At 48.9% G+C, this 17,186-nt stretch overlaps 2 protein-coding genes across 4 annotated transcripts in view; both read right to left on the bottom strand.

Annotated features, from left to right (window-relative positions):
• The window catches only part of TCTN3 (tectonic family member 3), a 144,432-nt gene that overhangs the window by 81,755 nt on the left and 45,491 nt on the right, over positions 1 to 17,186 (bottom strand). For 2 of the 3 annotated variants that reach the window (XM_074999388.1, XM_074999389.1), the window contains exons 5-7: positions 16,458 to 16,566; positions 16,251 to 16,369; positions 5,777 to 5,812 (exon numbers count right to left, since the gene is read on the bottom strand). In XM_074999388.1, coding sequence (XP_074855489.1) covers positions 5,777 to 5,812; positions 16,251 to 16,369; positions 16,458 to 16,566 — 264 coding nt within the window. The remainder of the gene's footprint in view (positions 1 to 5,776; positions 5,813 to 16,250; positions 16,370 to 16,457; positions 16,567 to 17,186) is intronic. The other variant, XM_074999390.1, reaches the window with a different exon arrangement.
• Positions 1,857 to 5,340, bottom strand: LOC142015995 (uncharacterized). Its single transcript, XM_075000010.1, has 2 exons — positions 2,940 to 5,340; positions 1,857 to 2,750 (listed from the first exon to the last, which is right to left on the bottom strand). Exons 1-2 carry the CDS (start codon positions 3,429 to 3,431, stop codon positions 2,550 to 2,552), a joined length of 693 nt encoding a protein of 230 aa, XP_074856111.1. The 5' UTR covers positions 3,432 to 5,340; the 3' UTR covers positions 1,857 to 2,549.

Raw genomic sequence — 17,186 nt, 5'->3', positions numbered from 1 at the left:
GGTTGAGAGAAGCTCTGTCCAGCCCCTGCGGGGCTCTATGGTCCCCACGCGCAGCAGCCCTTAAAGCACCACAGACCCGGATTTCCTGTGGCAGGAAGCCGAGAGCGTGCAGGTAGCAGCACACACACATTAGCCCTGCACACTTTCCAGAGGCCCCGATCTGCACTGCCACCAGCCATGGCATCGAGCCAGCCCCCAGAGCGCCCCCAGGGCCCCCCTCTTGAGGGGACCCAGGCACCCCCAGCAGCCAAGCAGGGGGCCAAAAAGAGGCAAGGCCCCCCCGGTCAGAGGCCGAGCTCCGAGACCTGCTGGGGCTCCGGGGTGAGGAGGAGGTGCTCCATGTGATGGAAAGCAAGTGGAGGAATGCAGAAGCATTTGCCCGACTGGCCGAGGGCCTGGCTGCCCGGGGTCACCCTGCCTGCACTCCGGATCATGTCTGGAGCAAGGTGAAGGAGTTGTGGCAGGGGTATGCCCATGCCCGGGACTCGGACAGCCGGTCTGGGGCCGCCCCTGCCACTTGCCCCTATTACAGGGAACTCAGGGCCATCCTGGGCCCCCAGGGCACCTCCTCCCCCTGGCCACCCTTGACACCACAGCGGATGAGCCCCAGCAGGCCTCGGAGCCGGAGTCCGCCCCAGAGGCCAGCCCCGCACCCCGGGGCCCACCTGAGGAGCCCCGCTCAGGACGGCGGAGGAGGGGTCCAGCAGCGAGGCGGGGGGGCACTCCTCATAGACCTCCCTTCCCAGAGCACCAGCCGGGCGTCCGCCCACCGGGGTTCCCCCAACCACACCAATGGATGGTCAGGTACGTACCCCACAGGGCACACATCCCCGGGCCACAGGGCGGGGGCACCAGACAAGACCGGGAGCCTCACATACCCCCAGCGGACCCCGACCCACAACCGCCCAGCCACAGCATGGTCCCAGGATGGTGGCACAGTCATCAGCACCTGCACCCATGGACAGCACTGTGACCTAACCCCAGGGGAGGGGGGGACCATGCAATGGGGACACCCAACAGGGACATCACACCCACCAACGGGGACAGAGACCCAGCACCCAAAACGGGGTGGGGGGGAACAGGCCACAGGCCAGGGCACAGTACTAACAGCCATTCCCTCCCTCTCCCCTTCTCTGCAGCTGCACCATCCGATGCCCCAGGCAGCCATGCACCCTCCATTGTCCCCGACTGCCCGCTGGAGGTCAGCCACCGCCAGCGCCTGGAGACACCCCAAAGGCCAGTGAGACTCTCCCGCCACCGCCGGACCCTGGGGATGGCCCCCGTGGACCCCCAGCTCCTGGTGGCTCTCTGGCGGCAGACAGATGTGGCTGAGGAGAGACTCCGCTTTGACTGGGAGGAGTCCACTCAGCACTGGGCGGTATGGGAGGATTGCATGGTGGTGTTCCAAGACATAGCTGAGTCAATCCAGGAGGCCGTTGCCCGGCTCCTGCCCCCCGCTACCCCCGGACTGCCCTCCTCACTGTGCCTCCTGCTGCCCCCCCTGCCTCATCGCCTGCCACCCCACCTGTCTCACCGCCTGCTGCCCCACCTGCCATGCTGCCTACCAGCCCCCCAAGACTGGAGCCCACTGGGGCTGAAGACCGTCTGGTGGAGGCATTCCAGTCATACTTACTGGTCCTCCCAGCCCCCAGCCGGCCACACCAGGGACCGCGGACAAGGGGGGGGCGTTGTGAGCTGTACCCGCCAGGGGTCACGCCCCTCTACACCCACCCCAGACTGATGGGCAGATGGCCGAGCCATCTGCCGGGCCCCCATTTGTATATAGTTGTCCCGCTTGTATATAGTTGTCCTCCTTTGTATATTGGTTGTAGTTTTTGTTGTGAACATAAGACAGTTAGCAGTTTTCCAAAAACCACAGTTTTATTTTCCAAAGAACCTGAGATGCGTGCTTTTTGGGGGGGTGCTGTGCGGGTGTTGGGGGCGGTGTGCGGGCGTTGTGTGTGGGGGGTCCTCCAGGGAAGGCCAGGAAGGTGCTTAGGGGTCTTTCTAATTGAAATGGGCCCGCAGAGCCTTCCGGACACTTAACCCCTCGTGGTGGGCCTGGCAGCTGGATGCAGCAGCCGGCTGGGGGAAGCCCGTCCCAGCGTCCACCGCCCACCCCGGATGAAGGCCTCCCCCTTGCTCTTGACAACATTGTGGAGCATGCAGCATGCGCCCACAACCTGGGGGATGTTCTGGAGGCCAACATCCAGGCGGGCAAGGAAGCACCGCCAGCAGCCCTTCAGGCGGCCAAAGGTCCTCTCCACCATCTGGCGGGCATGGTTCAGGCGGGCGTTGAACCACTCCTGGCTGGCATTGAGGTGGCTGGTGTATGGGCGCATGAGCCAGGGCTGGAGGGGGTAGGCCGCATCTGCCACAAGGCAGAGGGGCACAGTGGTGTCCCCCAGAGGGATCTCCCTCTGAGGGATGTAGGTCCCCGCCTCCAGCCGGCGGCACAGGCCTGAGTTCCTAAAAACACAGGAGTTGTGTGTGCAGCTGGGCCAGCCCACGTACATGTCCTAGAAGCGGCCCCGACTGTCCACCTTGACCTACAGGACCATGGAGTGGTAGCCTCTGCAGTTTATGTATCTTCCTCCACTGTGGTCCGGGGCACAGATGGGGATGTGGGTCCTGTCCAGGGCCTCGAAACAGTTTGGGAACCCCATGGCGGCGAATCCGGTGATGACTGCGTCCAGGTCCCCGAGTCGGATAACCCTCTGGAGCCGCACGGCATTGAGTGCACAGACCACCTGTGGGGAGGAAATGCAGGTACCCATGAGGGTCTGCAGGGTGCCCCAGGGCCCTCCCCACCAGGCCTCCCTCCTGGGCACTTCCCCGGGTACCCCCTGCCCAGCTCCTCTTTCCCCAGTACCCCTCCCTCCCCTGCCCCACACCCAGCCACCCCGCCCCTCAGTGGGTGCATGCCCAGGCCTCCTTACCTCCATGATGACGGCCCCGACTGTGACCTTTTCCACTCCAAACTGGTGTCCCATGGAGCGGAAGCTGTCTGGAGCGGCCAGCTTCCAGATGGCTATTGCGACCCTCCTCTCGACAGGGAGAGCGCGCCGCATCCGTGTGTCCAGGTGCCTCATTGTGGGGGTGAGCCACTGGCAGAGCTCCAGGAAGGTCTGCCGGTGCATGCGGAAGTTCTGCAGCCACTGGTCGCCATCCCACTCCCACATGACCCGCTGCTCCCACCACTCAGAGCTGGTGGGGTAGCTCCATAGGCGGGGGGAGCAGCCGGCAGGGAAGGAAGAGGGGAGGCTGGTGGTCGGGGCGTCCCTATCTGCCCCCAGGGAGGGCTCCTCAGGCAGGAACCACTGGGCAGCCTCCTGGGCAGCACCTAGCAGGGCGCTTGCCCCCTGGATGACTACCTGGAGGGCCTCCTCCTGCTGCTGCTGCTGCTGCTGCTGCTGCTGCTGGGGGTCCATAGCTGCTGTGACTTGGTCTGTGAGAGTGTGGACAGTACTCTGTGGACCTCATGCTGTGCAGGCTGGGTGTATCTGGGAGGGGCCCTTTAAAGGAGTGGTTTGCTGTTGACCCGGAAGGGCTAGTCCAGCTTGTGACCTGGTCCACGGGCATTCCTGGCCCCCTATTTCGATGGGGAGCACTTGTGTGTGTGGACGCTCCACGTTTTCTTCTGAGGCGGCTCCTTTTGACATTCCCCATCGCTACTTCAACGTTGAACGTCGACGGTACCAGCCCTGGAGGACGTGTAGATGATACACATCAAAGGAGTCTATTCCGATGTTCTTACTTCGAAATAGGCTACTTCGACGTAGTGTGCTAGTGTAGACGTAGCCATGGAGAAGGAGCAAAGGCAGGAGAGACAGTTCTAGAATCCCAGGACTTAAGGCATCGGCCCAGAACCAGAGAGGGTTCCCCCTAGCTTTGGAGGAAAAATTTACTTTAAACTAACTATAAAAAATACTGACCTAAGATATCATCAACATGTTACTATTATGCCTCTCACTTTTAGGGCAGTCCTTCACCCCTGCCTGTTTCTGGCAAGTCTTTCAATGGTTTCCCAGCTGTACTCCAGGTTTTCCAGTTTGGCTTCCACAGATCTTCACCATGTTGTTTTTAGTTGGCCCTGTTTTCGCTTGCCTTTGGGCAACCACTTCATTGCTACTTTGGTGATGGAATCAATTTCCATCTGAAGCATATGGCCAATCCATCTGCCACACCTTCTAGGAATGATGGTGCTCATATCCTTTTGACTGCCCTGTTTTAATAGATTTTGGGCCGAGATTGCGCTGTGCCAAAAGATACAGAGGATTTTTTCTTGAGAAAGGTTCTAGGAAATACAATTTGGACATGTCACACTTTTTCAGTCCCCAGCATTCCGTACATTATAAAATAACACTGAAAGTACACAGATCTGATAAATCTTGAGTTTGGTTTTGGTGTTGTATTTTGATGATTTCCAGGTTGTAACTGAGCTCATGAAGGTGTTCCTGACTTTATGGATTCTGTTCTGGATGTCCTGGCTTCTTCTACCATCATGGATGGTGTTATGCTGCCCAAGTATGTGAATGTTTCTACACTGATGAGAATATAATCCTCTATCAGTACTTGTGACACTGAGGCAACAATAAAAGTCAGGATACCTGTCTTACTGCAGTTAATTCTCAGTCCAGTTGGCTGACTAAATGTGTTCTGTCAAATTGTATTTTTCTCTTATGTGGTGTTGGGTCTGTGAAAGGAGGGCAAGATCATCAGTGAAGTCCAGGTTTTCAAGGGATGAAAAGCGTATCCATTTAATACCACTTGGCATGTCTTCTGTTGTACTCTGCATTACACAGTCGATGGCACTTTTGAAGAGAATTACAGACATGATACACACTGATGTACTACTTCTCTTCCTTAGCTGGGATGTCGGTGTTAATACCAAAATCATCTTCTGCCTTCTCAATATTTGCTTCCTTTTTATATGGCTCCATCTTCAGCAATTCTTTTAAATGCTCTGTCCAGCATGTTTCTTTTTCTCTTTCTGTTGTCAGTAGATACCCTTGTCTCTGATGAGAGTGCTTGTTGGTGTCTGCCTTTACCACTGATGAGCCCTCTCATTTTGTAGTTGGCTCCCTGTTCACCATGAGCAGTTGCATCCTCTGCTTGTGCTACCAGATTATCATTATTATATCATTTAAGCTAAGATATAAACAACCTAAAATATTTTCTACTTGACAAGTTATAGTGAAGTAGGACAAGTGTCCAACTCAGGAACTAGAGAGACTCTGTCTCATCCTGTCTTGGATACCCTTGGCTGGGAGCATGGGAGGAATAACTACACATGTGGGTCAATGGATGCTGCTTTTGAAAAACTTCTGGACTCAGGAAATTGGTGTGCATGCATACCTATATACAGAAAACACACAGAGATCATCAGTTGCAGAAGACCTGAAGCCTTCTTCTACTTCATCCTTCCAAACCACTCCCCAGTCTGAGTCTTTTCGCTTTTCAACCAGACTTCTGTCTGTGATCTGCCCCTCCACTCCCATTCTGAGAACCAGGGCTTGCTCTTTACTCCATCTCTGCCCATCCCAATCCAAAGAACTCCCACTCACTCACTCATACACTCCACCCTAGAATATACATATGTCTGGATCTATTCCTTTTCCAGGAACAGCATAGGTTTCTCCACCAAAACCTGGTCGCAGACAAAGAATTTTTCCATTCCTTCCAAATATCTGACTCTACCAACTCAGTCTGCATGCCCCAGACTCAGAATTCCCTTCTCAGATGCAGGAAGAATTTTCTTTGGTATGAGTCTCACCTGCATGAGCTGAACATCAGTCCTATTAACCGGGACCTGGAAGAGAAAAAAAATCAACAGGTGTTTTGACTGTAGCTACTGTGACAGACCCAGACCAGCTGGCTGCTGCACTCTGATGAAGGGGAGATATACTGGGCTCTGGGTAAACAGTTTCCTCTTCCCCAACTACCTAGTGTGACAAACGTGGCCTGGTCAGAAGCCCACAAAGCCAGCAATGCCACTGTCCCATCATCCTGACTGTGGGCTCTTGTAATCACCCACAGACAGAAACAAACCTGGGACCTCTGGTGCTTTGTATAGGATTATCTACAGCCTGAGCTAACAGCAGGGCTAAGCCTAGTGCATAACAAGCAGGCAAGCACCTGTGGCCAATTGAGAGCTTGCCAGAAGCAGCAGGCTAATCAGAGCACCTACAGGCAATTACAGCCTGATGGAGTTTATTTAAAATAGGGGCGTCTAACTTTTCTCATCAGGGGCCACACAGCAATTTCTTACATGTTCTGGGGGCTGACCACAAAATAGCCCCAAACCCACCCTTCCCATCCCCAGGCTTAACGCCTCGCAGCCCCAAAATGCCATGCCCCCAACCCCCAGGTTTAACACCCCAAGCCGACCCCAGGTTTAATTCCCCTTCCCCCAGCAGCCCCAAGCTGCTCCCAGACCTAACCCCCCCGCCGCAGCTCCAAGCCACCCCCACAGACTTAATCTCTCTCCCCCCTCTCCCTGGCAGCCCCAAGATGCCTCAAGACTTAACCCCTCCCCCCATCCCCAAGCTCCCTCAGACTTAATCCATTCCCCTGCAGTCCCAAGCTGCCCTCAGACTTAACCCTGCTCCCCACAGACAGGCACCCTACACCCCACCCCTGGTGACTCACCAGAGCCCTGAGCTCTGTGTGACCTGTGCCGAGCCCTGAGAACCACGCAAGCCACACCCAGCCCTGAAAACTCCACAGCCACCTTTTAAAATAGTACTGCTGCCGGCTCTGCATGCCAGATTCTGGCGCACAGGCCACTTGCTGGATACCCCTGGTTTAAAAGGTCTCCCCGCAGGGAGGGCAGGTGCACAAGCTCTGAGAGTGAAGAGATGCACCAGGTGAGAGCTGAGGACTGCTAGCAAGGCAGACAGCTAACCAGCCTATTTTACTAGGATCCTCCTCGATTCCCTTTCTGAATATTGGCACCCCTTTATCACTGTCCTAGCCTTTGGGAATTTCCCTGTAATTCTAAGATTTATTTTAAATATTAACTCTGCCATGGAGCCACTGAGAGCTCCATGCCAGTCCCACGCCTGGATGAAGGAGGAGGGTTGGTCAGATGTGTGTTGATGTGCTAACCGTCAAACAACAACGCGAATGAAATCTGATGCCTGTACAACCAAATGTTAAAAGATGCCGGCTCGAATGTCGCTCAGATAAACAAGGTCCGTGATACCAATCGAGCGATCGGGGTTGGGTCGATAAGTTGGCTACCGAAAGAAAATTACACCTAACACATATGCTATCCATTGGAACATGGAATGTCCAAACACTGTGGGCAACTGGAAAATTAGAGCTGCTTCGGAAGGAAATGGAGAGATATTGATGTGATATACTTCGACTGGAAGAGATGGAAGAGATATGTGGTTGCGAAGTTATTTGGTTAGGAAACAAAATGAAGCATGAAGCAGGAGCTGGGTTCCTTCTTAGCAAAACAGCTAGAAGAGCATTATTGGGATACAAACTGGTGAGTGCAAGAATGATGGTTGAGCAATTCAAAGCAAAACCGTTCAACATCTCAGTCATTCAGGTATATGCACCCACGTCGGACAGTATGGAGGAAGAGATTGAGCTATTCTATAAAGACTTGACAAAGACGGTGGAGGAGATACCGAAGAAAGCTGTGTTGATCTGAACTGGAGGAGCTAAGGGAGGCAGAGAGCTATGTTAATGAGGCTTTCCGGGACGTAGTAGGGCTGTCCCACCTCCAATCTCACAGCCCCGATGCTGTTAAGGAGGATGAAAGGCTCAGGGAAGCAGAGCAGTCAATGGGGGCAGAGGGAAACCATCCCATAGTTAGGACCCTCCTTCCAGAGGTTGCTATGGTATCCTCTCACACTGAGGATACCTCTCCGGGGGAGGGAACGCCAGTTGTTAGGAAGAGGCAGGTGTTAGTAGTGGGTGATTCGATCATTAGAAACATAGACAGTTGGGTTTGTGATGACTGGGAGAACCGTGTGGTGACTTGCCCGCCTGGCACGAAGGTTGTGGATCTTTCAAGGCATCTAGACAGACTTATATGCAGTAGTGGGGTGGAGCCGGTGGTCGTGGTACATGTAGGTACCAATGACATAGGAAAGGGTAGGAGAGATGTCCTGGAGGCCAAATTTAGGTTGCTAGGAAGGAGACTGAAATCCACGACCTCTTTGGTGGCATTCTCAGAAATGCTTCCAGTTCCATGCTACATGACTGCTCTTTTGCTTTGTTAGAATACAGGCTAACATGGCTACCCCTCTGTTACATCTAGAAGAGAAGACAATACTTGAAAAACTGACACAGAAAAGAATTGGGGATCATGTCAGACAACTAACTGAACATGAGCTTGTATTGCAATGCCGGGGAAAAATGTAATCCTGGCATGTATATCCAAGGGAATCTAAAGTAGTAGTTCAAGGTTATTATGACTGCATGTGACATTTGAGAGACCATTACTAAAACACTATGTCTAGTTCCACTGTATACCCATTAAAAAGGATGGCGACAAATGGAAAAAAATTCAGAAGATAAATATTAGAGATCTGGAAAAGCTTTCAGAGATTTAATAAACTCAATCTACACTGTAACTAAGAGAAGGCTAAGAAATGACGATCACTGTCTTCAAATGTCTCGGTGGGGAAAAGATTTAACAGAAAAGGCCAGACCGTGAGTTAAAGGCTGGAAGATGAACGTACACAAATTTAGACTAAAAACAAAGTACAGTTTTTTACTGTGAGATTAACTAGTCACTAAAGCAATTTACCATTTACTGAGGATGCAGTAAACCATCACTTGAAAGCTCTAAATCAAGATTGGACATCTTTCTACAACATATACTTTAGCTCACACAAGCAGTTATGCTCTGATCCAGAAACTACTATTCTATTCAACAAACATTTTTATACCATGCTTATCACCATAGTATCTCAATGCTTTTATTGATATAGTTTATGATCTGCACTAAACCGGAGGCCAAATTAAATGCTCATAATGGTTTCTTCTGGCTTTATATTTTAGGCATGCAGGTTGCACCTCCCAAAACTGGCACTCCGCTAGATGAAGGATGCTCCTGGACCAGAGGGCTGGGGCAGGAGACCAAGCCAAGCTGGCCTCTCAGCAGCTCCAAGGAGGGCAGTGAGGCTGGGGCTAGAGCACCAGTATCTCCTATCAGCTATGCAGGGCTGGGGCTGTAGCACAAGTGTACCCCAGGGAGCTGGGGCTGGGGAGCTGGCTGCAGCAGCAAGCCACAACTGCAGGGCCAGGAAGCCATGGCTGGAGGGCCAGCAGGAGTGACCATGTACTGGACAGCATTAACCTCCCCTGGTCAAACAACATGCCTCATTCAGGACCACTGAGGTCCTGAGGATGCAGGACCAGGGAGGTGCAACTTATATATTAAAGCTGTTTGGGGAGAGACTCTCTCCTAGCTGGGGAGAGACTCTCTCCTAGGGTATGTCTACACTAGGAACTAACTTTGAAGTTAACTTCAAAGTTAGGCACTACTTCAAAGTAGCCAGCAGAGAATCTACACACATTTTTTTTCCCTTACTTCGAAGTTAACTTTGAAATTAGTTCTCAGTGTACACAAATCCTAGGAGAGAGTGCAAGCAGGGAGCCCAACTTCGAAGTCCTTAATCTATTCCTGGTAATGGTGGGGTGCCTTACTTCGAAGTAGGGTGTGTGTAGACGCTCAACTTTGAAGTTGCTTACTTCAACATACTTTGAAGTAAGCAACTTTCAAGTTATTTTTGTAGTGTAGACACAGCCTTACTGTTTGTACAAAACCCAACACAGTGGTCACCTGATCACAGTTGCAGCATCTGGATTCTAATTAAATTATAAGCCAAAATTTCAGTAGAAAAAACACAATATCAGAATATATATTACTAGTCCTCATGGTTGTACAAGAAACCTTAACGTGAAGCAAATATGAAATGCTACTTTGTCATCAGACAGCATAAAACAATAGCTGTGAATGTCTGCAGTTATTTGAATGGGGAGGAATGTCTTAACTGTAAAGACCAAGGAGAATAACAGTGATATGCAAATTAACATCTCTTTCAATGCTCATTTCACAACATTTTCATTCCCTAGTCTACTGATGCCTCATACTTCTCAAATGTCAAATGTCCCAACTGCTTCCTTCCCAACTTTGAGAGACTCCAGGTTCCATAGGGCAACTTCTACATAAGAACAGCCATAGTAGGTCAGACTAAAGTTCCGTCTAGTCCAGTATTCTGTCTTCTAACAGAGACCAATGCCAAGTGCTTCAGAGGCAATGAACAGAACTGACAAACATCAGGTGATCCATCCCATCGCCCATTCCCAGCTTCTGGCAAACAAAGATTAAGGACAGCATCTCTGCCCATCCTAGCCAACTGCCATTAATGGACCTACCCTCAATGAACTTACCTAGTTGTTTTTGAATCCTGTTAGAGTCTTGACCTTAACAACATCCTCTGACAAGGGATTTCAAAGGTTTACTGTGCATTGTGTGAAAAAAACAACTTTGTTTTTAAATCTACTGCCTATTAATTTCATTGGATTACTCCTAGTTCTTGTGACAGAGAGATAGCCATGTTAGTCTGTATTCTATCAAAACAAAAAAGAAGTCATGTAGCACTTTGAAGACTAACAAAATAATTTATTAGGTGATGAGCTTTTGTGGGACAGACCCACTTCTTCAGATCATAGCCTTACCAGAACAGACTCAATATATAAAGCACAGAGGGCCATAAATTATCAAGGTTGACAAATCTGAAAAGTTGTTATCAAGGTTGGCAAATAAGAGCATAGGGACAGCAGGGGGGTGTGAGATGGGGAAGTTAAGAGTTTGATAAAACATCAAAGTACGTAAAAGAGTCCTTATAATGGGTCAGGTAATTGCTGTCCCTGTTTAAACCATGTGTTAATGTATCAAATTTGAACACGAATACTAATTCTGAGCATTCCCTCTGTAGATGGTTGTTACAGTCCCTTTTCAGTAGAAAACAAACTTTCAGATTTTTAACAGAATGGCCCACTCCATTAAAGTGCTGACTGACAGGTTTGTGTATTTGGAGTTTTTTGATGTCTGTTCTATATTCATTCATTCTTTGTCCAAGAGTATTTGCAGCCTGTCATATACACTCCAGAAGGCCTAGGTGACAGACCTGTTCCTTCCTACAGACAACCTCCCAACCTTATGAAGATTCTCACTAGCAACCACAGGCTATACCACAATAACACCAATCCTGGAACTTTTCTTTGCAACAAGCCCCATTGCCAACTTTGCCCACATATCTATTGTAGAGATACCATAACTGGACCTAACCATATTAATTACAGAATCACTGGCACATTCTCTTGGTCCTCAACTAACATTATATATGCCATTATGTACCAACAATGCTCACATACCATGTATATAGGACAGACTGCTCGAGCTATGCAGCAGCATCCAGACCAGTGCTGACTTTGGTAATCTCAGGGGAATGTACGAGAGCATCACGAAGGCATTAGGACCCACCCAGAACAAGATGGCACCTCTGAAATCCAAATCTGGTGAAGTCATCACTGACAAAGCCAAACAGATGGAGCGCTGGGTCAAGCACTGCTCTGAGCTGTACTCACGCAAGAACATTGTGGTCGACTCAGCCCTCGATGCCGTCAAACTCCTACCAGTAATGGACGAACTGGACCAGGAACCAACTGTGGATGAACTGAAGAAAGCCATTGACAACATTGCAGTAGGAAAGGCCCCGGGCCAGGATGGTATACCACCAGAGGTAATCAAGTGTGCCACAGACACCCTCCTGGAACCCCTACATGAGCTACTGTGCCTGTGCTGGAGAGAGGGAGAGGTTCCACAGGACATGCACGACGCTAACATCATAACCTTGTATAAGAACAAAGGAGACAGAAGCGACTGCAACAATTACCATGGAACCTCCCTCCTAAGCATCACTGGTAAACTGTTCGCTCACGTCATCCTCGGCAGACTCCAGAAGATTGCTGAGAGGGTGTATCCTGAATCACAGTGCGAATTCTGTGCAGAGAGATCTACAGTCGACATGGTCTTCTCTCTGAGCCAGCTGCAGGAGAAATGCAGGGAGCAGAGGAAGACACTCTATATTGCCTTCATCCACCTAACCAAGGCCTTCGACTTGGTCACCAGGGATGGTCTGTTCAAACTGCTCCACAAGATAGGTTGTCCGCCATGGTTACTCAGGATGATCCAGTCGTTCCATGAAGACATGAGAGGAACCGTTCAATATGATGGCACGTTATCGGATGCTTTCAGCATCAGGAGCGGTGTCAAACGAGGATGCGTCCTTGCTCCAACATTGTTCGGGATCTTCTTCGCGCTCCTCCTTAAACACGCCTTTGGATCCTGAACAGAGGGCATCTTTTTGCACACAAGATCTGACGGGAAACTGTTTAATCTTGCAAGGCTGAAAGCTAAATCTAAGGTGCGGGAAGTCCTCATCAGAGATATGCTGTTCGCAGATGATGCTGCTGTCGTGTCACACACAGAAGACCAGCTTCAGAAGCTGCTGGATCAGTTCTCCAAAGCATGCAAGGACTTTGGGCTCTCCATCAGCCTAAAGAAGACAAATGTACTCGCTCAGGACGTTGTGGATTCTCCATAAATCAGTATTGACAACTATACGTTAGAGGTCGTCCATGAGTTCATTTACCTTGGGTCCACCATCACTGACACCCTGTCATTGGAGACTGAGCTAAATATGAGGATCGGTAAAGCAGCCACAACTCTGTCCAGACTCAGCAAGAGAGTGTGGAATAACAACAAGCTGTACATTCACACCAAAGTGCAAGTCTACAGAGCCTGCATCCTCAGCACCCTCCTTTACAGCAGCGAGACTTGGACCCTGTACGCCCACCAGGAAAAGAGGTTGAACGTCCTCCACTTGCGCTGCCTCAGGCGCATCCTTGGAATATCGTGGAAGGACAGAGTGTCCAACGTTACCATCCTTGAGCAAGCTGGAATCCCAACTATGAACACCCTCCTCAGGCAGCAGCAGCTCCGCTGGCTTGGCCACGTCCACAGGATGAATGATGGCAGGATCCCAAAAGACATCCTGTATGGTGAGCTAGCTTCTGGCAAAAGACCTCCCGGACGCCCCCAGCTGCACTACAAAGATGTTTGCAAGAGAGACCTCAGGGAAGTAGACATCAAGCCAAACAGCTGGGAGGAGCTGGCAGACGATTGCAGCAGATGGAGGCAGGAACTATACAAGGGCCTTCAGAAGGGTGAGTTGAGGATCAGACAGCTAGCAAAGGAGAAGCGAGCCCACAGAAAGCACAGCAAGGACCTGCCAGACACCCACTACATATGCAACAGATGCAGCGAGGACTGTCACTCTCGTGTGGGTCTTCACAGTCACAGCCGACGCTGCAAATGAGGATGCCAAATGGAACTACGAAGGGCGCGTTCCATAGTCTAGATAGACTGAAGGATGCTACTACGAGGACAGACTGCAAACACTCTTCGACAAATAATAGAACAGGCATCAAAACACTCCAAATACACAAACCTGTCAGCCAGCACTTTAACGGAATGGGCCAGTCTGTCAAAGACCTGAAAGTTTGTGTTCTACTGAAAAGGGACTTTAACAACCCCAGGGGGGCCCAAACCGCCCACCGATGATTTAGCCACCCTGCACAAGGCCGAAGCAGTGCTCTGTGCAGGGCCGAAGCTGCCCCTGCCAAGCTGAGTCAGAGCTGCTCCCCCAGGGAGCCCAAGCTGCCTCCCTGGTGATTTAACAGCCCTGTGTAGCGCCCAAGCTGCCCCACGGGGGCCCAACCCGCCCCAGGGGGGCCCAACCCTCCCGAGCTACCGCCTGCCCCTGAGCTACCCCCTGAGATTCTCCCTCCGTGCAGCCCCCTACCTCTGGTGCCTTGCACTGACTGCCTCCTCTGTTCTGGTCTGGCTATGGTCTGAAGAAGTGGGTCTGTCCCACGAAAGCTCACCTAATAAACTTGACTGCTTTTTGTTTTGATAGTGTATAGACTAGCACGGCTTCCTCTCTGTTACTTGCCTCCTCCATGTGTGGGCCAACATCTCAGGGAGGAGAGGGGAGGGAGTGGAGGAGGAGTTAGCCAAGGCAGCAGTGTCCGAAGCCGCAATTCATTTTCAAAGGACCAGCTGCGGCTTTGGTTGCTGCTACCCAGACGGCTTTTGAAAAAAGGTGCTGGAACACCATTCTGGGGTGTTCCAGCAGAAAAAAAGCCCTGCTTTCTGTCTAATTTTCTAACCATTTCTTAATGATTTCCAACATTCTGTTTGATCTTGCACAAGGGGGGTAGTTTGGGGCTGCTGGGGGTGAAAGGGGACATTTTGGGGCTGCTGTACAGGGTGAGGTGGGGTGGGGTTTAAGGTGCCTGGGTGCAGCAAGGGGGTAGTTTGGGGCTTGAGTTCCAGCACCATTTTTTTTCTAGAAAAAAAGCGCTGGCAGGTGGTATTCCCACAGTAGGAGAAAACTTCTGTTGGTGTAGGCTGTGTCTATTCTGAGGGATACACCAATGTAGCTATGCTGACATGGCTATGTGGATATCTTCTACATAATGCAGATATACCCCAAGACCTGATAAAAATACAAAAGTGCCAATACTTTAACCTAAAATAGTTAAACCAACAAAACAAAAAAGCAGTCCAGTAGCACTTTAAAGACTAACAAAATAATTTCATTAGGTGGTGAGTTCAACATGCAAGGCACTACATTCAGCATATTCAACATGCAAGGCACTACATTTAGCACTCACCACCTACTAAATTATTTTGTTAGTCTTTAAAGTGCTACTGGACTGTTTTTTTGTTTTGATAGAATATAGACTAACATGGTTATCCCTCTGTTACAGTTAAACCAATGGAAACCCTTTTGCAGACACACACACAAAAAAATCAATATAAGCCATGTGTAAAAAGATGTAAAAAGGCCAACACAGTGGTCTACACTGGTTTAGCTAAATCTAGGTGTTTTGTTTTTCAAAAACAATTTTAGTTAAAAATAGTGCAATTATTTGCACGTAGAGCAGGTCTAATAAAGTAACAGTAGGTGCCTTCTGCTATTTTCATATAAACTGGTCAAGAATCACAAAGTGACAGTTTCTTGATTGATTACTAGAGCATCAGGAGAACTTATGTTTGATCTACAACTAACAACCACACAAGAAGTAGCTCAAGGACTAATGGTAAGCCATTAAACAACACTGATTCTAATGTAATTAAGGTTTCTATTTTGAGAGGGGGGAAACATCACAAGTGCTGTGACTGGATACTATAGTTGAGATAATTTTTGTTTGTTTTTGTTTTTGTAATTTTGTTGTTTTTTACTAGCTTCCTCCTTTTTAAACAAAGTCAAAAGAAATTAAAATGCTCAGAGTTGGCATGGAGTCTACTTGAACAAGTCAGAATAGTAGTTTCTAAGACCACATTCATTCCATCTCAAAAACAAGCAAACAAAAAAGACAAGGAAAAAACACTGTATAGTTAATAGTCATAGGGGTAGCCATGTTAGTCTGTAGCTTCAAAAATGACAAGCAGTCGTGTAGCATCTTAGAGACTTTACAATTTTATTTATTATACCTCAGTCACAAAAGCTCATTTACTAATAAATAAAGCTGTTAGTCTTTAAGGTGCTACAAGACTGTTTGTTTTAATTTATAGTGAAGTAAGAGAGGCTATTTGTGCCAAAGAAATTCTTCAGGAAATGGAAATCCAAATGCAGGCAAGTCAAAATAAAGGCACGAATACTGTGGCTGGTAAAGCATTAACTGGAAATTAGGAGGGCTAAAAGAGCAATATTTGAAGTGCAAATAATCCAAAACATTTGAAGAATTTCTTGTGGTTTGCGTTATATCACTTGTTTCTTCACCATAAAAATGTGAAGAGATATCTTTTCCTGAAGAGAGCAGGTCAAAAGAGATGGTGAAGAAACAGATGATTGATTAAATAGCAGCAAGTCACTGAGACTGGATGCTCTTTGTCCAGGAGTTCTGTAGACATACACAATGTAATGGATGGGCTGCTCACAGTAATAAGCAGTCTTTCATTTAAATTGGCTAGTGTACTGAAGTTCAGGCCAAGATGACTGGGAGACCCCGGGAACTTCACACTAGCGACCTATACTTTCCAAAAGCTATATTAGGGGAAGAGACAGTGGCAAAACAGTGCTGAAGTCAGGAGAATATGATGTCAAGCCACAGTACAAGAAGCTGCTGAGGGTGAGGAAGATATGCACCTTTAGTATAGTAAAGTCACGATAATATGAGGCTGCATCCAAGGCTGGATCAGTGGTGCAGCTGCTGCTCAAGTTGGTGAAGGACCGAGTACAGCTTGTGCTTTTACTCACCAGGAAGCCTGAAAAAGGGCACAAGAAATATGAAAAAATATCAGTAAGAAAGGTCCTCCTCAGTCAAGATGAAACTGCTAGCACCACCCCACTCACGGGCAGGATTCCCATCGAAACAAAGTCCACTGGCACCCATTCCCATTGGCTGTCTGAGTGTGCTCAATACAGATGATGCAGCAAAGTAGGTCTGGATTGGATCACCAGCCTGAAAACGAAATGTGGAAAGTTTACAAAGTGCTCCCAGAACACAAGTACCAAGTGTAAATGGCTGAACACCATGAACTCAGGAATGAGTTATAGCAGATCCTGAAGTCTCCTAGATACTAGCTTCCCATTAGAACACTTCAAAGAGTCAAGCTTTAACACTTGGATTACCTTGAAATATGGTGTGCATCATTTGTCATTAATTATTTTGCGTGAGCTTTATAACAATTGACATATTTATGAAATTTAACCACATGTTTATGTTAAAAATGTTTCCAAAAATTTTAGACTTAACAAAAGGATTTTATATCTTGGGGTACGTCTATACCTCCAGGAAGATCGACCCATTGGGTCGATCTTCCAGAGCTTGATTTTGTGTATCTGACAAAGACAAGCAAAACTGATCTCTCTGGGGTCGGCAGTCAACCCCTGTACTCCGCGATATCACATGCAGTAATGGAGGTTGATGCTGGACAGTTAGAGGCTAGATTTATATCAGGGAAATAATTTGATTTCAGATATGTTGATTCTAGCTATGCAAATGCAGTAGACAGAATTGCACATAATCGACTTATTTCCCTAGTATAGATTTGGCCTTGGTAACGTACTGATTTTGATGGA

The sequence above is a fragment of the Carettochelys insculpta genome, chromosome 7, assembly GCF_033958435.1.
Source record: "Carettochelys insculpta isolate YL-2023 chromosome 7, ASM3395843v1, whole genome shotgun sequence".
NCBI classification, from domain to species: domain Eukaryota; kingdom Metazoa; phylum Chordata; order Testudines; family Carettochelyidae; genus Carettochelys; species Carettochelys insculpta.
The sequence above is the reverse complement of the archived record's forward strand: the minus strand, read 5'-3'. Positions and strand labels throughout refer to the sequence as shown.

What these genes read in the sequence shown, in the direction of transcription:
- LOC142015995 (XM_075000010.1), bottom strand. Translation starts at nt 3,431, where the DNA reads ATGGACCCCCAGCAGCAGCAGCAGCAGCAGCAGCAGCAGCAGGAGGAG. An exon ending in TCGGGGCCGTCATCATGGAG is followed by an intron (nt 2,751 to 2,939) that starts GTAAGGAGGCCT and finishes TCCTCCCCACAG; the next exon opens with GTGGTCTGTGCACTCAATGC.